Here is a 23,224-nt window from a genome sequence, read left to right on the forward strand (position 1 = left end):
CGCAGTAAAGAGCCTGGATCTATCTTGTTGGCAACCCTTTCTTAGGTCTTGAAAAGCTGCTGTCTAGGCTTTCATAAGTCTTCCCTCCTCCAGCTGAACAAGTCAAAAGCCCTGCCCCTGTCCTCATATGCAATGCAGGATTCAGGAAGGTGCATCACCCTCTCTGAGCTCAGGTTAGACTTCACCCCAGAAAAAGCCTGGCAGCCTCATGCTGTTTCCTACAAGAAGAAGGAAGGCAAGGATTTTATTCCTTTGCTTCTTTTTAATTTAATTGTCTCCATTCTTCTCCAAGCTCTTCAGACTCTCTACTGCTCCTTGAAGAAATAAGGATTTCCAAAGCACATTGTACAGTTAACTGCAGCAACTTCATACACATTTTAGGACCAATTTTGTCTCAGAAGAGGCCAGTGTCCAATTAACAAGGGACTCAGGATACAGAAAAAGAGACAACTGGTTTTACAGCACCCCAACACAAAACCTGCCCCTGTCCCAGTCTTACAGCCAGAGGTCAGAAAGGTCGTTCATCCCTGAAGTGAACCTGGTGTGCCATGGTGTGGTACAGCTCTCCTCAGTCACTGCACTTCAAAAGCAAGCTGTACTAGAGTGTTTCCTTGCTGCTAATGTTGCAGGACAAAGGACAATAGCTATGAGTCCTTTGCCATTTCCTCAGAGCCTACAGTAAGCCAGAGTAGTAATCAAATACTCTGGCAAAAACAGCCAAAATATGCTTTATTCTGCTCTGTGACTCATTGAGCAGTCATTAGGAATAGTCAGGGATTTAGATGAAAAGTGACTTGCCAGGCTGTCAGGTTATGGAGTTCATTCCTAGCTTGACTATCTACTTCTTGCCACTCTTACATGTATTTACCTTCCCAAACTTATTTATCCTGCCATTTGTTATAAAGCATAGTGAAAGCTGCGTAGAAATCTGAAGGGAACCAGATAGTACAGCAGCACACCACTGGTGACAAAAACCTGCCAAGTGAAGCAACTCCACACAAGTGCCTGAGGGAGGAACACATTTCATCTAGCTCAAATGTCAAATCAAATCTTCCCCCTCTATGCACTGTACCGTAGTATCCACCACATCTCACCTTTCTGAGCAAGTCAAGCGTCCGTTTTGTTCCTCAAAGGCACCAGGAGATAAGCTGCAGACAGGCCTATTTTAATAAAAGAGCCTGTGTGAACCTCTGGGTTGAAAGCTCTGCCTGCTGGGGTGGCTCCTCCAAAGACAGCCTTGCTAAGAGCACAAAATGCCTGTGCAGAAGCCAATTCAATCCTGGACTGCCCTCCCAGCTTGGCACACTCTCAGGGCTGCCTGGGGAGCCCAACCTCCTCCGAGTCGCTCACAGACTTCCAGCACAACAGCACTATTTCAGATGGAGGTTGCCATTTCTTGTTGGTTGAGTGGGCTGAGCTGCCACTCAATGCCGAGTTAGTCAGGGAATATTTCCTCATCTCCTGTACCACTGAGACAACATTTAGCAACAGCGCTGCGGGATCTGTGCTGTCCCACCTGTTTGCATCAGCGCTAAGCCAGATCTGGCCCAGCAGGGATGCTGCTGTGACTGACAGGAACTCTGCCATCTACCTCTCTGAAAAATGAACCTCACGCTTCAGATTCAGATTTTCTGGGTGCTGCTGTGTGAACTGGGCTATTGAGGAGAGTAGCAAACCCTCAGGCCAAGGCTTGGCCTCACAAATTCACTCCACCAGCTGAGGAGTGAATCACTGCTCAAAGAGAACTGATAAGCAGCACTAATTGGTAGCCTCAGTGAGAACCATCATTTCATTTTGAAGAAGGAGAATGAATCACCAGGTGTTTTATAGCAACAGCACAGGTTACTTGCTTACTTTTTCTTTCTCCCTCCTCTTTCTTTGTTTTTGGTCTGTTTTAGAAACACCACTCAGCTGAAGCTGACCCACCAACATGCACCAGGCTTTGCTTTTCTCAGGCTCACACAGGAACACCACGTACGTGTCATTTGGGTCCTGTATGGATAGCAAGCAGGCTATTCTCTTAAAGTTGCACCAGGTGAGCAGAGACCATACGTCAGCAGGCAAAAGTCAGTGTGCTGGCAGTTCAGGAGCTAAAGTTCATGTTTACCTTAGTGGAAAGTCCCTGCACTGAGTGGGCTGGACCCTTTATGTTGCAATGTGTGACCAGCCTTTCTAGTCAGAGAAATAGATGGACACTCACTTCACACAGAAAAATGGAGACACAAATCCCTCCTGCATGGCTTCAGTAATTTAAACAAAAAGGTCTAATGATTCATGCTGTAAAAGCACTATAAAAGATAGAGGAGTGTAACAAAATCTGAAGTTAATCCCACACTCTTCAGGCTGGTGTGGCACGTGGGTGGTAGGACGGCCCTGTTATTACTGCAGAAGAGACAGCTGGTATTGACGACCCTCTGGCCTGCTGGTGGGGCAAATCAGAGGAATGGGTCTGTCCCCACAAAGAAGTTCAAGACAAACAACTAGAGGCATAACATCTATGAGTGAAATCCCATTGTGGCTATTCCTACCCCAACTCATGTAACCTGAGATCCTCAGCAGCCCCATCTCCACACCTTGCCTTTCCTGAGCATGTCTATGCAGTCTGGGCTACAGCCCTGTCCTTCTGGAAGGGCACTGAGGCCACGGGCAAAACAACGTGGGGAAGTTTACACTGCAGCTTCCCCTCAATGGCTGGGCCACTGCTGAGAGACTCCTCCTCTGTGCACTTACTTGTGTGTGTAGGTAAAAACACGACATGGATTTCATTACTTTTATTTACAGACCAGTCAGAAAAGAGAATAAAAAAACCCCCCACCTTTGATTCATTTGCTACATTTAAAACAAATACAGTGTGGTTTGCTAAGACATACAAACCCCTTCGTTCAGAGAAGGCAAAGCAAGCAGTTTCCAGTGAAGTCAACTCCTTGATTACAAACACTATCAAAACTAGAAAGATTTATAATACACAGAAAGTGCTATCAGGGAAGTCTTTTACTGCTACCACAAAAGACTGACAGAAACAAACTAACAAAATCCACAGAATTTTGAAGGCCCATAAACCACCTTGTTCCTGTGGTGGAATCAATACAAGATTTACATCCCTGGATGTGCAACATGGAAGCTGCTCCACCCGCATTACAGAGCTGAGCCATTTGATGTTGACATCCTCTGGCTACAACCCAGATACAGAAATGAAGATGGAGCTGGCAGGTTATTTGGTCCCATTCTTATACACAACAGTTGTACATCCTTACACCAAACGTTGTATCTATTTTTTTTTCAGATGCAGCTGGCAATCCACTTTTTTCCCTGGTGAACACAACAGAACTATTTTTTTTTATGCCCCAGCTTCCAGAAGCAGGTATGTCAGATACAAACTCTGTTCTCAGTAAAAAAAAATCAGCAGATTTCATAGTAGCAGAGGAAAAGCTTAAAATGTTGATCACAGTGAACCTTTAATGCCCCAAAATAAGAAGACATACACACTTCATTCTCTTTCTGGGTTTTTACATCATTCTTAAGATTTAAAGGCTCATTATGTCCAGCGTTTGAAATGAACAACCACGATGCAACAAAGCTATCTGTGTCTCAGGCCACAGTCCATTTACATCCAAGTATATTTTTAAGTACACTCATAATCTTAACCTTCTTAGGGAAAAAAACCGCCACCAAACCACAAAAATACCTCAGAAAACCAAATACTATCTTTTCCTGATCCTTTGTTATCTGTTTCCTCCACTGCTTCGACAATTCCTCTCCCTACCCAAACTCATCTCCACCTCCCCAGCTGCTCTCTCATCCTTTATTTTCTTTCATTTCTCTCTCCTTCATCTACTTGCTTTTCCATCTTTCCTTGGCTTCCTTTCACACATAGCACGAAGCTCTAGAAAACAAACTCATGCCCGAGAACAAACTTCCGCTCAATCATCAAAGATTTTCCCTCATTCTTGCATTTCCTTGACCCGATCTGATTTTATAAAGCGCTGGAAGTTTTCGCAGAGAAGAGTACTCAGTCTTGGGAAAGGGGCTGGTGCAGGGGTGTGGAGCTGGGACTGTTGGTCCAAGAGGTTTCTCTGATGCAGGTCTCAAATTTAATCCTGAGAAAGCAGCAATGGCCTCACATCCCCCTCTGTGGGGTGCGTGGAGCTGCTCTAGCGGACGAAGTTTGCCACCTGTGTTGCCACCCCAAAGGGAGCGGAATAGGCCGCCGCTAATCCTTGCAAGCCGACCACCAAGTAGCGACATCCCTTCTGCAGAGCTTTGCCGACGTTCTGCGAAGAGAGGCGGGGAAAGGGGATAAAAAAAATGAGAGGCCGTAGAAAACACCTTCGCATAAAATCGTTCCGACAACCAGTGTCGCCGTCCCAGAAGATGAACTTCTCCCACAGCTAATGAGGGCTTGAGCGTGGAAAAACATTTTACCATCTATTTTTATATAGAAATACACACCCACAGGGTATAGTTAAACTGAACGGATGCAGCCTCCACAGGAAGCCAGGCTTTCACGTGGGCTCCTATTCAAGAATAAAATTAGTTCAAATTCACCCTAGTTTGTAGAGGTGCATGTTTCCCACACACACAGGTTCTGGCTGTGTTGGTAACTCTAAAAGCACATAAAGTGTTAAAACTGGAGCTGAACAAGAAGACAGTAATCGCTGAGAATACATTTGTGGAAATTTTATGGCTTTTTGTCAAAATAAGATTTTTTGGCTAAAATAAGAATGTGTCAATCCACTTTCATGTCTGTACATGTTTAAGAACTCATCTGTGTACTGCATAAGAGATAACTTGCTACAGACTATTTAATTGAAAATGTTAATCTAATTTTGATTTAACTTCTGATGGTTTTTGCTCATATGGCTGGGGAATAAATAGTGTGGTCAGTTGGGGAGGAATATCATAATCAATTGTTAGTAACTCTTCATGGTTGTGTGGAACTAGATCAAAAGCATCTCTTGTAACATGGAAAACACTAAACAGAGTAAATACTCTAAAATCAGTGAAATCCAGTCAATATTATATTTCTTGGTTTTGTTAAATCTGGATTACAGTGGTACTGTCACATGAAAACCTTCAGCTGTTGTGATACTACTATATAGCTGAATTTTGCTTGTTTTATTCCTATGGAAACTTACTTGAAGGGAGTTAAGATACCAAAATAAAAAGGCAGACTGATCCTGGGGGCAGAGCCTGAGGCCGGAGGAGGAGACACGTGGCCTTCCCTTCAACATCTGCCCTGGTCTCACTATGTCACACTTCTTTCCTCCTTCCTGCCCTGTGTGCAGCTTTACCTACCTGGACCTTACCTGCACTTTCAGGAGTTGTTCTTTATGCCAGGGCCAAACTGGTAAACCTTCCCTGTGGGAATGTCGTCTGATCAACACAAAGGGAATACGCAGTGTCCAAGAACTGGCCTGTGCTCTGAACATCGTTATAAGTGCCCCTATACCAACAGCACATGCAGCAATAGAACCAGAAGCAAAGTTATGACCTGCTGCGATGTAACCACACTCACTAAACTGCACCGTATAGATTGAGCCTGCTGGCTTGAGACAGCTTCCTATTGCATGTGACCTGGAAATCACAGAGCTGGAAACTCAAAGTATCAAATGCATCATGAAAGAATGAAATATTCTATTCAACTCTTTACGAAACAGTACGATTTGAGAGGGAGCTCCTGACTATGCTGACATCAATTTCAAAACTCAATTTCAAAAGTAAGTAATTTTGCCGAGCTGACTGGCATTTTCTGCATGTCAGACATAGCAAGCATAGCTTTACCAAAATCACCACTTTTAAAAGAATGCAGTAGAAAGTCATGGCTCACACTTACATCTGCAATCTCTGCAGTAAGAAAAAATTCCTGACAACGGAGAGGCTTTTCTTGCTAACACAGAAACTATTTTTTGCTACAAATATCCAAGACATACCCGAGATGTACTTAAGTGACATAAACAAGAGACAAATAATCGAATTCTTCCACATAGCACTTCTGTAACCAAAGACACTCATCTTCTGGTGGTAAGAAAATCAAACCACCAGACTGTAGGACTGGTGACTTCCCACACAGAGCAAAAGAACAGTTTTGATCCAAAATAGCTGTTACAGATGAAGAACATGTTGCACTTTTTTCTGTAACTCACAGCAGTGATTTTCAGGGGGCACCTAGAAGGTAAACTCGTTCAAGGAATGTACTGGAGGGATGTTTACCATTTCTTTCGGTCACTTCAGTAGAAGTGGAAAAAAATGCAGGCCAATTAACTGGAAGTTTTAAGGAATAGTGTTAAAACAATGACGCCGAGGGAAACGCAGAACCAAGCAAGGCAAAGTACTCGTCACATGGATCAGCTTAGTGTCATTTTCACTCCGAAGAGGCAGATTTTGTACTCTTTGATCCGGGCGAGGGTCGGTGTCCGGCCCTCCCCAGCAGCACCGGCTCATTCCCGGGAAGGTCCAGAGCAAGCCCGAGGGCTGACCCCGCCTCGGAGCTGGGCGCTGGCACTGAAATGCCCGAGGGACAAGGGGCACTTCCCAGAGCCCCTCGAAACAGTCGGTGCCGAGACCCCGCTGCTCGCCCCCTCCGCGGACCCCCGCGCCGAGGATCCCTGTGCCGGGGATCCCTGTGCCGAGGATCCCTGTGCCGAGGATCCCTGTGCTGAGGGTCCCTGTGCTGAGGGTCCCTGTGCTGGGATTCCCTGTGCCAGAGGCCCCTGTGCCGAGGGTCCCCGCTCCGGCCGCCCCGGGCGCGCTGTGCCCTCACCTTCCCGTACTTCTTCAGCCTCTTCCCGTAGGGCCGCTTGGCGGGGGCCCGCGGCGGGCGCAGCGGCTCGTAGGAGCCGGGCAGGACGGCGAAGCGCACCTTCCTGGACCCGGTGCCCTCCTCCTCCTCCTCCAGCGCCGCCGCCCGCGGGACCCCCGCGCTGCCCCCAGGAGCCGCCGCCGCCGCCGCCTCCTCCTCCTCTCCGGGCAGGATGGAGACCTGGTCGTCGCCGGGCCCGCGGCGGGAGAACCTGCCCCTCACCTTGGCGCCCAGCCGCGCACCCACGGTCATGGTGCCGCCGGGCGCCGACCCGTCTGCGCCAACCTCCGGGCGCTTCCTCCGCCGCTGCGCCACAGGTGTGGCCGGAGGCGGCCGCTGCCCCCTCCCCGGGGCGGGACGGCTGCGGGAAGAGGCGCCCCGGCCCCCCCCGGCAGTGCGGACACCGGCCCGGGGCGGGGGACGAGGGCTGGCGGTGCCCCCGGTCCGGACCACGGCCCCGCCGCCGCTCTGGTGCGGGGAACTTGTCTTTCAGCTTGCCGGAGAAGTGGGGACCTGCCGCGGGGAGCCCGGGATTCGACCCCGTCAGCTCAGAGGGGACGGCGGGGTGTAGTCCCTGCATCGCCCCCGGGCTGCTTCGGTCTCCGCGCCGCAACGGCTGGAAGAAGCCCTTGGAAGCTCCTTCTCTGGCACCGCACGCACCGCACTGGCCGACGGCAGCACCGCTTTCGGAGGTCACGCTCTTTTCCCGTCAGAGTAAAAAACCAAGCTCCCTGATCATCCCTCTGCTATCAGTGTTCCTACCAAAGCCTCGAGTGAACAGCCTCTCCTGCGTCCAGGGCTGCATTGGGCTCCCCCTGGCCAAGAGGAAAGTGCCTGAGCCTTTGCTGAAAGGCAGAGTTTCTCAGCGGCTTCTTCCCAGGTGCTGCGGGAGGCCCATAGCCGCGTGCCTCTGCAGCTGGGCATGCTGCAGTTCAACAACTGTGCTTCCTGAGCGGTGTTCCTAAGCTGGGGTAGATCAAGAAAAGCAAAATTGTATAGGGAGGAGCAGTGTAATTTATCCAAACAGTTGGTATATTTATCAATATTTGATACTTATACTAACGCTTTGGACAAACAGATGCAACACAGGGACAAACTAATCCTTTACCATGGACTTTTCTTACCAAGGAACAAAGCCTTGAATCTCTGTCTCCCCGAGATGCTCCCATAACACTCAGCAAGTAACTCCTGCACCTAGCTTTGTCATCTGCCCCAAGGTTGGTGGTTCACCACCTTCTCAGCTCTAGCCAGAAAGCTGTGATGGCCAAGTGGGCCAGTCCCACTGAAGGGTGGGAGGCATGAGCTAAGTCTCGGGTCTGTCGCTACAGAAGTGCTCTATCCCTTTCCCTGTTTCATATCAATGGCGTCACCGCTCCTGTTACCAGAGTCTCCAGAAGGTTGAGGTGGAGACCTAAACTCGGGACAACGTTTTGTGCTCTGAGTACATCCCAAACGAACACCTGCCACAGACCGCACGTGGCACTCAGAGCTCCTCCTTCCTCTGGGCTCTGGCTGTGGCAGCGCCTGCAAGGCCCGTCTCTGAGTTACCTCCTGGGGCCAGATGCTGAGCTTTCATCCTGGAGCTGCAGGTGTGTCCTGAACGCTGAAGAGACAGTGAAACATAGTAGCACCATAGCTCCATGCACGGTACAGAGCCTGAAGCAGTGAGGTATAGGAGGTAAATTTTGCACTGCTGCAGATTTTCATGAGCTACTTTCTTAGTTTGAGAGTTGAAGTAATTGCTTGATGCTGATTAAGTAGCAGCATCAAGAAATAAAATATCAATAATCTGTTTAGAAGCTGCAAAATGGGGATCTTTCATCTTGTGAACCGAAAGCTACCTTGAAAAATCTTAAAGAAAAAAAATGCATTAAATATTTTTCTGGGGCTTTGGAAAGTGTTTATGTATAGGTTTTCTATTTATAGATCCCTTAGTGAATGTATACTTGCCCCTAAATGAGAAACAAAAATAGCAAAAGATTATATGTCTTCTCAAGAGGGACAGGCCTTTCCCCAGACTGGGTTTGTAATTCACAAGTGTGCGTCATTTTCCAAATTCAACTACCAAAACCTCAGAGAACACACTTCTCAGCTGAGATTTACTGTCTCCATTTATGTGGCAGCAGGGGACTCAGCCTGTTCTGAGATGAATAGGTCCAAGGTACCCTTGGGTGTATACCTGGCATCAAAATCTCACCTCTTAACTCATGGAATTTTAGCATCATCGTAACTATATGGCATTAATGACACCACTTGCTTCTCCAGCAGTGCTGTTCACTCAGTGGAGCAGGAGTCAACATTTATACTCCTTTCATTGCCCTATATACATTTTAATGTTTTAAATTGGATTGTGTGAAAAGGGATGCACTAAGTTTGGAAGTGTCTGTATACCTTGAAGAAATAATTCAAAAAACCACCCCAACCCAAACTATGCAGTAGTCCAACTGCTCACCCTACACCCATCCCAAATACCCCCCAGAAATGCTGCCATGAAATCACAGTTGAATATGTAAACCTTCTGAAGATTTGAGGCATCCCTATCCCTCCCTGCCTGGACCTGTGAAACATGACACAGAATTTAAAACTTTTCCAAATTTCTCAAGTTGAAGCTGTGCTGATGAAACACCACACTGATCCCCTCCCACATGGAAGCCAAGAACACTTGGATCCAAAATGCAGCTTATCCCACTCTTATCAAAGGAGTAACTTATATGTAACAGGTCCACAACATGGCAGCTGTTCAAAGACCCAAAAACCAGGCATTGGGGATTCAGTATGCACCATCTCAATGATTTTCATACTAAGTACACTCTACTTGCCAATAAAAACAAGAAAGTTCTGAAAAAAACTCTCTTTCTTGAATCTTCCCATGTTATTCCTGCCAGGGGCAGGAGATTTGGAAAGCCAAATGCTGCATTTGGGTGCAGCTACGCCTTTCACACTCAGATTATGCCCTTGCTGAAGCACCTGGTGTATTTGCAATGGAGAGCATTCGGTGGTTCACAGCCCATATTGCAGCAAGGCAAAAGGGAGGAGGACAGCAGGGTTTGAGAACCAGGGCATTTCCCACTGCTGGCAGTCACTGGAAATAATGCCATTTGCAAACTGCCCCTATATATAAACATTAAATTGGCACTTTGTTCCATGGGAGAGTTAAACTAAAATTTTTAAGCTCTCTCCTCTGGAAACAATCTGTGTTTACTGGAACATTAATACATCTCTGGTTATATGGAGAAGTGAAAAGCAGTGACAATCTAGGGCAAAGTTAGCCATGGAAAAACAGCGCCTGTAAAGCGGGAAGCTATCCTAAGTACTTAATCTACTGTCTCACAGCATGACCTATATTTTTTCCACTGAACCTTCTGAAAAGGCAAAGGGTTTTGTTTCATGACTAAGTTCATACACAACCTTGCATTAGCACTGTGGTTATGTTCCATTTGTGTATTTTCAAGGATAACTGAACATTTATGGACATTTATGGGTAAATTGAGCAGACACACAACCCCCACGCAAGGCTGATTTTTGGTGAATTTCTGAAAATCTCTTGGACATCTATTTCTAAGAAGTTTCTAAACCACTGACAGTTTCTGGACAGTACAGGATCACTGAACCGCTGCAATGCTAATCCTGAATTCACACGATGTTGAAGATGAAGCCTGCACACCTTTAAACTATTTTGCTACCCGTGGTAATTATTGCACTTTTATAAAGGGCAAACAACAAGTATTTTAGTATGAGAACTGTTCAAGTAAGTTTTAATAGAGTGCACCAGTGAATCAAGATGACTTGCATCAGATTTTGTTTCCATGAACATCAGATAAAAAAAAAAAAAAAAAGAAAAGGGGCTACAATTCTTTCTTTCCAAACACCACCCTTTTTCTAAGGCAACAATACACGTCCATTTCCGAACATAACTGTTACATAGGAAAGCTACATCACAGTACAGTATGTAAAGTCCATCTCGGTCAAGAAGCCATTAGAGAATGGCACATTTACTACACTTACAGCCTTCTAACTTAGGGTTACAGAGTTTACCACAGCTTTTTTTTTAATTTTTATTTTTTAAAGTGACAATTTCTTAATGAACTTTCTATTCTTCACAAGAGTGTGCAGATGGGGCCCATATGCTGATATTACAGTAATTACGACATTAAATAACATTGCACAACCAACCTCTATGGTTAATTCAGTACAAAAGAACAAGTATTAAAATGTACCAGTACTAGTGGTTTTACACAGTTTATAATCATTAATTATGAAGGAAAAAAATGTGGGGCTGTTTTTTTTTTTTTCTTTTCTGTAGGCAAGTGCCTAATTGCAAAGCTGCACATTACAGGCATAATGATGTGGAATAAATACAAGAAATCTGGTAAAATATTAAACACAAACAGGTTACATGGGAACAAACTGTACAACCACAAAAGCATAAATCAACAATTTATCATTATAAACAATGTATGTTTAGCTGTAAAATATTATGTGGAATTGCATGTACTCTTTGGGGGGCACACGTTCCAAAAGCCAAGCTAATTCCTGAGGTGGTATTATTAACTTATACAATTGGTCAACACTTCAGATTATCTTGTGCTATTAAACAGTCCCAATGTTAATATATTTCCATAAAATGGAATTTGTAGTATTCTGAAGGCAGCAAACAAGTGATATTTTACACCATGATATTCAAATGAAATAATTCCGGTTCTCCGTTTTGGTGCTACATTTGTTAATGGGCCATGGGAGTAAGGACTGGAATTTGCAGACAGAACACCACTTACGCCTGGTTTCTGTTCCCCCACAGCTCTGAGCTGGCCCAAGGCAAAACAAAGTTTCTAAACTGTAAGTGCCAACACTGTAAACAAGTTTGTCTCTTTTTTCAACTAAACACTGTCCAATAACGAGGATAAGAGCCAAAGATAAGCAGGAACAGTCTCGTGTAGAACAAAAGCCAATTCCTCGACTTTTGGTTCAATTCATGAACAATCTTTAAATAATTAAAAATGGTCATGCTACAGTTGTGAAATTGTGCATTTGACTCAGGACACAAGTTTTTTAAAAAACGCATGGTAGAGGTAAGACTTATAAAAACACCAAAAATGTAAATGATAGGGAAGAACTTTTCCAACTCAAAGCATCAAACATACATTTCTGTGCAGAAATCTAGACAACTATACAAGATCTGAATTTAAGCAGTCATCTTTTTATTATACAACTCTATGAACATAAAATGAACAGAATGCTCTATATACTTACCTGTACATGTGAACATAACTTCTTTAGCTACAGTTATTTAATATAGGTCATACTGGATTTAACTTTACAATTCTGAATAACTATGTATAACCTTATTGCAATAAGGGCAATTTCTACATGGGGAGTTTCACAGGCCAATCACATTAGGCGTAACCAGTACATTCAAAGTGTAGATCATGTATGAATCTTCCCTGATCCCAAAGAATTTAGGTTCTCTTTACAGCTTAAGCTCGTTCGCTATCTTGGATGCAATGTTCTTAAATGCGATAGAAGTCCCAGATATTCTCTTGAAACGAACTCCATTGAGCGACAATCGTGGCAGTTTGCAGACTTCCATCTCCCACTGAACAAGGCTGTCTTGCCGTGCATCGCCGTGAACGCAGAAGAGCAAAAACCTCTCCTTTTGTTCGTAATCACAGTTATTAGCATCTAACACTTTCCGAATCTCTCTCATCATATCGTTCGGGTCCATAGAACTAGTAGTCTTCATACTCCACGTGAACCGCAAGGAGCGTGGCTTTGAATCTTTACTATCCTCCTTCTCTCTGTCTTTTGGCTCCCCAGAAACACTCCTGGAACAAGTCACATACAGAAAAGTCAAAACCAAAAGCAGTAGAACCAAGAGATAGAAGAGAAATACAGTTGTTGAACAGGGGTTTCTAAACTGCGACTGACCCGCCACTAGTCACACGCAAGCGAATTCCAAGAGTTAGATAGATACTGCTGGAACAGTCGTGCCCCATCTCCTGCACACGTGTGCCTCAGCACAGCACTGTGCCACAGTAGTGGCACACAAGCAAAGCAAGTTTGGAAACCTCTGCTCTACAACGTTCTGATGACAACATGTGCAATGGTAACTGCAGCGGACACACGTTACTCCATACTGCTCCAAAGAAAGTGGAATCTATGTAAAAGCATGACTGAAGTTCTGCTGATTTCATGATCTGGAGCATGCCATACACCAACAAAACTGAAGTTGAGGGACACAATCCTGAAGCATAAATCATACTGTAAAAGCAGCAGAGGAAGAAAACCCACCCTGTGATTCACAAGTCTTCAGTTAATTCCCTCCCCATCTTTTCCACCCTTCCCCCCTTTTGCGTTTATTATGTATTTTTGACCTCTCTCTGTGTCAAAAGACCTTATAATAACATGTTTTATTTTAACTGATGAAGCAGAATTTTGTGCTGTAATTTGGTTGTAAAGAGCTTGAGGTCACCATTTGAGTATAGGGCCAGCAGCTTTTTCACAGAAGAAACAGCGACATGTAGACACAAAGTATTTTATTTGATACAATGACTCAGACAAAATTGCAATGGAATAATTTCCAATTAACATTGTTAGTCTGATGCTTCCTTACCAAGTAGATTACTTATTCCACTGTAGAAAGCATTTTGAGAAACAGCACTCATTATTTTAAAGTCACTCCACAGTTAGCTACATCTGTTCTTGTCCCAGGTACCCATGATGCTGATGCCTCCCCATCTGTCACTGGGGAAAGGTGCTGTTCTCATTTTGATAAGTCTACAAACCATCATTTTTCAGAGAGGAGTCAAAACAAGCATTTTTAATTTAACTTTCAGTGTGATCCCCAAAGAACCACATTGATATTAAGGGATAGAGCATGGCAGAGATAAGATCTCAAATGACTTTTTTAGCCCAAAACAGACACTGTAGGATGACAAAAAGCAGAGAAAGCTAGAGAATGAAAGCAAAAGCTGAAAGCAACTTCACACTTTGTTTCATTTGAACACTTGATAACCTCTTTTCCCTTTCCACATCCAAGAATGACAGCTAATAGACTTTGAATTGAAAAGGGCTAACTTAGATAAATGCATTGTGTATTATACAGTGTATCCTGTTAAAAATGTGCTAGGGTTTTTTTTTTGTTTGTTTGTTTTTTTAAATAGAGGCTTTCTTTTTTGAAAACTAAGTTGATACTTCGTGTAAGTGACCAGTTTAGAATGCAAACTACAATGCCTGTTCATTAGAGAGCAGAAAAATAAAGAGTTATGCACTGTGCTTAAGCACACCAAAAATGCAGAACCAAATGCTGAAACATGGCAAAAGAGCAGATATACTGGAAAATGAGCACATGAAGGAATGTTTTATTACTAACAAAGCACCTATAGATTTGTGTACAGTGGTTGCCATACAAAGTCAATATTTGGCAGTCACCACCCCTTTTGTCTGAATGTCACTTGTTTTATTTCTCAGTGCAAGGGACATTCATTCCTCAGGGACTATAAGGTGTTTACTTCTGGCAAACAGCAGCTTTAGTAATGAGCACAGTATGTAACCACAGTAAAAATTTAATAGATACATATATACACACAGACACACAGAAAATATATTACATTTTCCACTGAAACCAAAAGTAAACACCATTAAATATTTATAAGCCAAAACATGATTTGAAGTGCCTAAATGACTGGTTAACTCCTACAAGGGGCTTTATTATTCAAAGAAATATGCTTATATAAAATTTTATATTAAATACTTCGCAGGAAAGCAGATATAAAGGGATATAAAGAGGGATATAGAGGATCTCACCAAAACCCCCTCCCCCCAAATAAAAAACATTTTTGAAATACAGATTGCTTAAGCACTATTCTATTTTACATCCTGATTAAAAGTCTTTAAGAAATCACTTAAACTTTGATGCGAAAGACCTAGGAGCGAAGTATTAATAGTGACTCCTCACCTTGAGGTGTCAGTTCTGCCACTGGCTTCGCCTTCACTTGGATCCCTCAAAACAAAGTTAAGGTTGAGATTCAATGATAAAGGTGAAAAATAAAAGTTAAGAAAACCTACACCCAGAACAATGTTAAATAGCTACTGAAGAAAAAAAAAAAAAGATCAGTATAATAATGTCAAGCCTAATATTGTTTAATAGTATTTTTTCACAGCTGTAATTTTAGTTTCCCTTTATGAAACCTTAACTTCTTCCAACTCTGACATGTAATTGTTTGGTTTTGTTTGTTTGTTGTTTGTTTTTTTTTCCCCAAACTGATGGCAAAATTAACACGTTGTTCTCAACCTACTGCAGACAGAGCAATGGCCACATGTAATTCCAGCAAGCACAGAGGAGCAGTCAGTCAAGGTGGTCCAGGGGGGCTCCACTCTGCACCCTTGTGGGTCAGGCCTTTACATGTCAGTCCTGAAAGCACTTCAGGACATGCCTATGCTTAAGCACACTCAAGTAATTAACAGTAAGATGTGCCTAAGAGTTTGTGAGACCAAATGTTTGGAGCCCAGTTCACAAAGGTTACTTCAAGATCTGCTTCAGCAAATCAGCTGTTACATTGACTTCAGTCAGATTGCTGGCAAGCTTGAGGTTAAACATATCTCTATCTTGTTGAATTAAAGTTGTGCTTTACAAGGAACTGGTTTATATTATGTCTTTTTAGTATGAGGCAACTTGAAATATATCCACACATTGTATAAGCCACCTAGATATGTTCCTAGTGCTGCTGTACAAACATTTTAGCACCCAATTTCAATTATCTAATTAATTTAATACCTTCAAAACACCAATATTTTATTAATTAACATCAGGGAAGTACTGCTTGACATAAACCATTGATTCAAATTACTTCAATACCCTATTCACTAAACATTCTTCATTATGCATGATTTTATATACTTACCAGGAAAGGCATTTACCTTTGCCAAAAGTTAGTAAAAAAAGTCTTTCATGACACCTTCTAGTCAAAGTATGCTTTAAAGCATTATTTCCTGAACAGTACAGAAGTTAAAAGGCACGCAGTTATGCGATCCAACTCAAAGAACAGCAAAAAATAAAACCCTGAACCTCCACCCATGTAATCCCAGCCACTAAGTCTCAAACAACACATATGTTAACAAAATAAAAACCACAACAAAACAACACCAAAACACCCCACCATCACCAGCAACAAAACAAACACATTCCCTACAAGGCCTTCGCCATAGGAAAATATACTTTTAACACTGTAAAACATAATAGGAAATTGTATACAAGTCTTCTATACTATGGATAGATCAATTTAAGATATGTTAATTCTAAACACATTTTACAATACTCTTCTCATATTGTGGTTTAACATAATGAAAACATTAATTCTTTGATCTCTTAAAAAAAAAAAAATCAGCAAGAAACTATTCCTTGCAAATAACAATGAGCTATTACACAAAAAAACCCAGCCTGAACTCTTTAAATTGGTTAGTTACTCAACAGAAGATACCTTCTTCCCATTTAGAGACCTACACTGACACCACAGTTGACTAATTTGCTGTAACTTTTTTTTCCCTCTTTAAAACCAGAGGACAATTCTCTCCTTGCACCTATGTAAGTGCTGGAAATACCAATAATGGAGGATCATAGTCCTGTATCTTCAGGTTTCTGAAAAAAGAAATTAATTCATATCCTTTTTTTTTAGGTCATCAAAGGAGCTATTACTTAGGCACACACTGATGCATCAGGTGATATCAATTTTATGAGGAACATCACTGCATTTCTAACTTTCTCTCTTCTTTCCTCTTATAGTACCACCCTACACAAGTTATGATATTTTCCTTACAAATTTGCAACTACGAGCTTAATGTAGCCTTGAATTTATCTTTTTTTTTCCCCTACACACAAATGATAGAATTCAGTGTATAACAGCATGATTCTGTAAGGGAAAGACAAATTTCCAGTATATAAGTTTGTTGTAAAACTGACAATAATGCAGTATGGACGCATCCATGAACAGGCTTAAGAATTACAGGTAAATCACTGTTAGAAAGAGGCAAACTGAAAATTAAGCCCCCTTTTGGGAAAGGTTTTTGACTGCTAAGTCAGCAGTTACTTGATATTAAACAGTATATTTGAAAATCTTTCCCAGCACCTCTTCTCACAGTATTATTACTGTTAGCATCACTGCAGGAATGAATGCAGATCCAGGATGTGTGGGTTTTCTTCTTTCAGAATCCTGAACTTAAATTGCAAGAAGCTGGTGACATAATAGAAGAGGATGTATGATACTGAAATATTATTACTTCCAGACATCCAGACTTCTGCCCGCTTCTAAGCTTCTCATTTCTTCACAGACTTCAGAATTCCCCAAAATAATTTGGTAATACATATTCCTTCTAAGCGCAGTAATAAAATCATTGTAAATACAGCCCTTGCAACAAACGGCATCCAGTTAAAAAGTAAAATAGTTAAAATTAAATAATGACTCATTTTGAAGTCCCCGTTTTCAGTATTTAAATTAATTTGATTTTAACTTAACTGTATCATCTTTGTATTTTAGCTGCAAAGCAGGAGCAAAAACTCCTTTTGAGCAGCATTCTCTTGCTCCTTTAAAGACAAAGAAGTCAGATAGCTGGTCAAACATAACAGCTACGATATATACAGAGAAGTAAAACAAGGCAGACTCTGGAAGAAACACACCAAACAAGCAGCATTCTAACTAAATTTATATTTACTTCAGACTTAAACTGTAAATTCTCAAAGACTTCGCAATTACAGCCCTGGTTACAGGCTGAGCTTTTTAAATTTTTTTTCCTCTTAAAAATCGAGGTACTAACCTGCGGACAAACTTGGAAGTTATCTTGCTTATTATACCAGTCGAAGTCCCTCTTCTAGCATGTGCAAAAGCACCGGTTTCATGGGATGGTGAGGCGGGTGGTCCATTGTAAGTGGCATTACGCCGCTCCCTCAGCTGCTCCCCATGGAAAGTGCTTCGACTTGAACTCCCCCGAGGAAAGCGGGTTCGGTCTGGAGTGGTAGTGCTAATACTATGAGCAGACGGGGAAGCAGCAGGCACTCTTTGAGTTGCACTGCTGGGAAAATAGAAGCATGAATAAAGAGAAAGACTGTGCTAAAAACCCTCCTACATGACAACCGTTCTTCGAAGACAGGAAAGAAACCCCACTCTTGATTCTTTTTATTTTAAAAACTGAATCCGCTACTGATTCGCTTTTATGATTCATACTTAGAAACGATCAGGAGATATTTTCATTGTAAAATCAAGTTATCTCAAGTATTAGGAGCAGTTAAAAAAAGTATACACAGAGAACAGGACAAAGGAAAAAGGGAGAAAAATCTGTAGCAAAATCTGGAAGTGTTCCCAGCCCTCTTCTGAAAAAATGTGTTCATCAAAACCTTTAACACAAGCACTCCCAAAAAACTTAACGGATATTTCTTAAGTAACTGTCTGACAGAAATAAATGTGTAAAGCTATTCAGGCAGTTAATGGTAAGAACAACTATACTATGGTGCTTTTAGACACAAATTAGTTTAGCAATCTACAAATCAGAGAGGTTAACATTTCAGTACTTCATCTGAATTTATGGTGGCCTGCGTGGTACGGTCCTGTCTAAAGTAGTCAAATTTTTAACTTGAGTTTTCCAAAAGTTTCCAGAGGGAGGCAGTCAAGGAACTTCTTTAACTGTATGCAAACGTGTTTGTCATGAACAAAACCAGGCTTAAATCATCTGTAATGCCCACAGTCCTTGAGTAAGCTACTGCTTCAAAACAGAACGCAATGTGACACTTTCGAGTAGACTACAAACATACTGAGGCCTATCGTGAACTGAACAGCAGCATTTTTGAAGTGCACAGCACTAAAGAAATAACCACCCATTTCTTACCTTGGTCGGTAAGCTTCAGTACCATCTTTGATGGTTGGCAGTGTAACTTTTATAGGATGACCAGAGGCAGACATAGACTTTTGATGTCGAGGGCGCGTGGATACGGAGGCTACTGCAGAGCCTCCAGAAGATGTGCTACTCGCAGACATTTCCGTCAGGCTTTCGTCGTGGCAGCAAGGCAGGAGAGGTAGGGAAAGGGAAAGGGAAAAGAAAGGTTAGTGTAAAACCCTTTAAATGATTCTTCTTTTAGAACACATCAAGTGCTGTTTAAGTAACCAGAAGGACTGAGTGACCAGGCTGTCTTAGTCAGCTAAAGTAAAGAACACAGAATTGTGAGAAAATTATGTTCATCCATAAATCAATTCACCATAAATCAATTCACGCATGCTAAGTTAGGGCCTTTTCATTCCTCCCAAGGTTAAAGCTTACACACAAAAAGTAACGAAGAAAGACCACAAAGAATACATAGATAAAGGAAAAAATACTGAAAAATAAATTTGCAAAAGGCTTAAAGAGATTGATTAAATAGACTCTCCTTTTGTGGATACCCCTATTTGCAGTTAAAACAAACATCTAAAACTTGAAACATTTGGAACTGCTGTCGCACTATCACTTGGAAGTGACTGTGTTTTTAAAGGACAAATTTGTATTTCTCCTCTGGACTATCCCAGTCCCTGCTAGGCTGAGTCAACCCTTTCAAAGTAGTTTCTTCTACCGGTACTTTTATTTCTCCTTCCTAAAGTGGCAAGAAAGATGAAAGTAGTGGTAAAACTATTGTGTTATTAATTTTCAAAAGAAAACTCAAATGACTTAAGGCAAACTACAGCTTTGCCTCTACAAGCCTAAGTGAAATTGCATTAATAATGTATTGGCAACTACAGTCCCAAAGCAAAATAATACCAGTAGCAAAGAGGTAAAGATTTCAGATTAATAGTTCGATGACACAAGACATTCATCTGCACCAAATCCAAATACAACTGCAACACAATGTCTTGTGGGAAAGGCATATAAAACTCAAAAAAAAATTCTTCATTTCTCAGAATATGCCCAAAGAACTGAGTATGATATTCACTGCACTCACAAAAGGAACAGGGATTAAGAATCTTTATATAGAAATATATATTTTCTATATATAGAAAAAATTAAACTGTAAAATGAAAAACTTTGAAATAAAATCCCTACTTTTTAAAGCGTTTTTTGTACTAAATCTCTTGAAAGAAAAAACTACCTATCTTTGCGAGATCAGAAAAAAAATATTGTAACATATATTTTAACCCTATATCTGAAAAACATTTTCTTTCTTCTCAAAAAAGGATTCTTACTACCTTAGTTTCAAATATTTTGAACATTAGACAGAAATTTGAGGAGACACTTTTGAAAGCACCCATCCAATAATTTGAAACTAATACTGAAAATTAGTTTTCTGCTTTTTAATGTACCTCCTTATAGCACTTTAAAAACTTATTTAAATAGCTGTACTTTACAGGTTCCACAGCTCATCATTTCATGATAGATGAATAACCCTATACTTCTCTTATTTCCAAAATTACATGCATCATTAAAAAAATTAAAGCTCTGTGACAGAAAAGAAAATCAAACTAGTTTACTAGATTATGTTATCTCATGCTATGGATTTTTTTTGTTCATTTTACATTAACTGTTTTATTTGAATAGCTTAAAAAACATCAGAATAAGAGCTGTTACTTGAATCTAAAAAAAAAAAAAAATCCAGATTTTATTACTCTCCATTAAAGCCAATATTTTGCCTCTTAGTCAGGCACAGGGCTTAACTAACACCAAGGATGAACAAAGGGCATATTTAAAAACCCTGAGTCAACCCTGAGTTAACTGTGGCATTGTTAAATACAACACTATTTAACAAAACATACTAAACTGAGCATAATTATCGTCTCATATAAAGACACAATTTGGTTACCATCACTATGAATATATTATTTAGACCAAAAAGTCGTATTGAAAATGACTAACAAGTTTTAACAATACCAGCTTTTTCAGCTATTACAGGGGGAAATGAAAAAGGATCAAGCTACACTGTCAGAGCGATCCATCTGAAGTCCTCCACAGTACATCTGCCCACTTAGCAATTAGTTGTTAGCACGGTTATTTTATTCTGTGTTGGAAGGCAACCCTTGGTAATAAATGTGATTCCATTCAAAGAGGCAAAGGCTGATTGACACATGTAGTTAAAAAGTTCACCACAAACACAGAAACAGCAGTGGAAGACAAGATGAAAATATACATTTGAACTTTATGTATTTCACACCATGCTTCGTAATGGTATTGATTAATTGCATAACCTGCTTCTTCTGTGCCTCAGTTCTTGTACCCAAATTAATAAGCAAGAAAAGTTGAACAATACCTGTTGTCCTTCCCATTCTGTATTGCAGAATAGCGATCTGAAGAACGTTCACAAACGTAAGTGTTCCTCCTTGTCATTCCACTACCAGAAAACACATTATTCTAGAAGAAAAATAAGACTAAAATTAAATACTTTCTTCTACTGTAATTATGTTGTACAAAAATGTAAACATCAGAAGCAAATCAAAACAGCATTTCAACTGTTCATTTGTATTCTTGAAGTCTTCAAACATACTAGATTAATCTGTTGACACAAATAATTTATACCATCAGCTATTTTATCCAACAGCTCATTCACCATTGCAAGTATGCTAAGAGAAAACACAGGAATTTAATTTTGCTGACACTTGCTTAACTTAGTATTATTATGCCATTCCTGTGTTAGAGAATTATTTGTCCCTCAGATCAACTACAGTGGAATCCCAGAGAACACACCTATGGGTGGCTGAAAGGCTTCCCTGCACAGATTAATTTGCCAACAAGGGCTCCAGCCTTTCAGTTTGTTGCCCCTGTCAAAACAGCTTTCAACAGGAAAATGAAAATACTATCAATCTGTGTCAGTCAATCCAGAAATTATGATGCACAGAACATAACAAATAGGTTTTGTATCAGCAAATACCGACAGGAATTTCTTTCTATTAATTTCACTTTGCATACACTTCACAAAACACCTAGAAATGTTCTCCAACCCTATCACACACAGGTTACCAGCTGAAGGCTTACTTTTAGTACATGATGTACAAATCTCAGTTTTTAATGCAGTAGATATTGAATTTAGAGTGGGAGAGGTTCCAACATGGTAAGATTACATACTGACACATGCTGGCAAAAGATTTCAAATACACTAGACTTGGGTACTGTAGGACATTATGAACTCTGCAAGATTTACTGTGCTTAGGTCCCTCTCACCTACAGTTTTTCAGCATTAATATGACCCCACAGAGATTACTGAATAAACTGTTTCAAGGCCAATTTGTAAGGAAGATTAACAACTGCAGCAATTGTTTCTGAAGTTAAATAAGTTAGACTAATATGAATGAAGGTGATAAATGTTTTCAAGAAATTCTGCCTTCCCTAACATCATGTTATCCCCAAAGTTACACAAAAATATTTTAAAATTATCCACATCAAGTTAGCTTTGTTGACTTTAAATGTTTGACTTTTAAAAAAACCAATTTCACTTTCTGTGTAAGCTGCTCAACCTTGAACTACTGTTGCAATATCAGACACTAATATTCCTTAATCGTGCCCATCATAAAGCCTTTCAAAGTCCCAGAATAGTAACAGGGCTAAAAATGTACAAATACTGAAGTTGCCATTAGCAAGTAAATCAATTTCTCATTCTTCATAGCAAAGATACTCCATTTAATTAGTTCTCACAAAGCAGAGAAATGCTTTTGACATATCAGCTTGTACCATACATGACTGTAATCAGCTTTGGGGCAATATAGTTTTGGGAAAGCTCAGATATGAAATCTAATCTTAGAAGATTCAAAAGTTCCTGCATGCAATACACACAGCCATAATTTCAAAGACTCTTGGGGAGGGGTTGGGGGACAATGATCATATTTAAAATTTATTTTTTTTTTTAAAAATATTAATTTGCTTGTTCAATTTCTGAATACAAGAACCAGATTGTAAATCATAATGTCAACAGGCACACGCACCAATGAACAAGTGGGTTGCTTCCCCCCACCTCACCCCATTCCTGAAGTCCAAAATGAAGCAGAAAAAGAAACAGCCAAATTTATGGAGAAGGTTCATGAGGGATATTATATAGGATTAATAGATGAAATCTCTGATTCAGAAAGTCCCTTGACTTTCTTGTAGATACACAAGCATTTGAAACTAGAAAAAGAGCACCCCATATTGGCTCTGTTCTTATGTTCTTTCCCTAAATATCCACTATTTGTCTTGACAGAACTTCAGTTTGCTCAAGTGCAGACGTTCGCATGCTTACTGTTATGTTAGTGTTACAAAAAGTAAAGTTGGTGAGGGGAAGGGAAAGGTTTATTTTAAAAGATCCACTGTAGCCTATTTCTGTCTGCCAGTAAAAGTTACCAGAAATAGGCTTAGTGGCTTAGTCAGTAACCATTATGTCTATAGCAACCCTGTGCTGCAGATTTTGTTAAAATAGGAAAAAATAAATATAATGAGCCAAAAGCACACACACTC

General features: G+C 41.0%; 2 protein-coding genes across 8 annotated transcripts in view; both read right to left on the minus strand.

The window, feature by feature from the left end:
- Window positions 1-2,816: 2,816 nt before the first annotated feature.
- On the minus strand, window positions 2,817-7,204 carry CUNH1orf115 (chromosome unknown C1orf115 homolog). Its single transcript, XM_027726135.2, has 2 exons — window positions 6,761-7,204; window positions 2,817-4,271 (listed from the first exon to the last, which is right to left on the minus strand). Exons 1-2 carry the CDS (start codon window positions 7,049-7,051, stop codon window positions 4,152-4,154), a joined length of 411 nt encoding a protein of 136 aa, XP_027581936.1. The 5' UTR covers window positions 7,052-7,204; the 3' UTR covers window positions 2,817-4,151.
- Window positions 7,205-10,525: 3,321 nt separating this feature from the next.
- Window positions 10,526-23,224, minus strand: part of MARK1 (microtubule affinity regulating kinase 1) — a 57,983-nt gene continuing 45,284 nt past the window's right edge. For 3 of the 7 annotated variants that reach the window (XM_039378786.1, XM_027726130.2, XM_039378789.1), the window contains 5 exons: window positions 21,051-21,151; window positions 18,671-18,829; window positions 17,606-17,860; window positions 14,754-14,798; window positions 10,526-12,621 (listed from right to left, as the gene is read on the minus strand). In XM_039378786.1, the coding sequence (XP_039234720.1) occupies window positions 12,267-12,621; window positions 14,754-14,798; window positions 17,606-17,860; window positions 18,671-18,829; window positions 21,051-21,151 (915 nt within the window). In that variant the 3' untranslated portion in view covers window positions 10,526-12,266. The remainder of the gene's footprint in view (window positions 12,622-14,753; window positions 14,799-17,605; window positions 17,861-18,670; window positions 18,830-21,050; window positions 21,152-23,224) is intronic. The other 4 variants (XM_039378787.1, XM_027726131.2, XM_039378788.1 and 1 more) reach the window with 3 other exon arrangements.

Source organism: Pipra filicauda, unplaced genomic scaffold (assembly GCF_003945595.2).
Source record: "Pipra filicauda isolate LSUMZ 115617 unplaced genomic scaffold, ASM394559v2 scaffold147_size4022426_pilon, whole genome shotgun sequence".
In the NCBI taxonomy this organism is placed as follows: Eukaryota; Metazoa; Chordata; class Aves; order Passeriformes; family Pipridae; genus Pipra; species Pipra filicauda.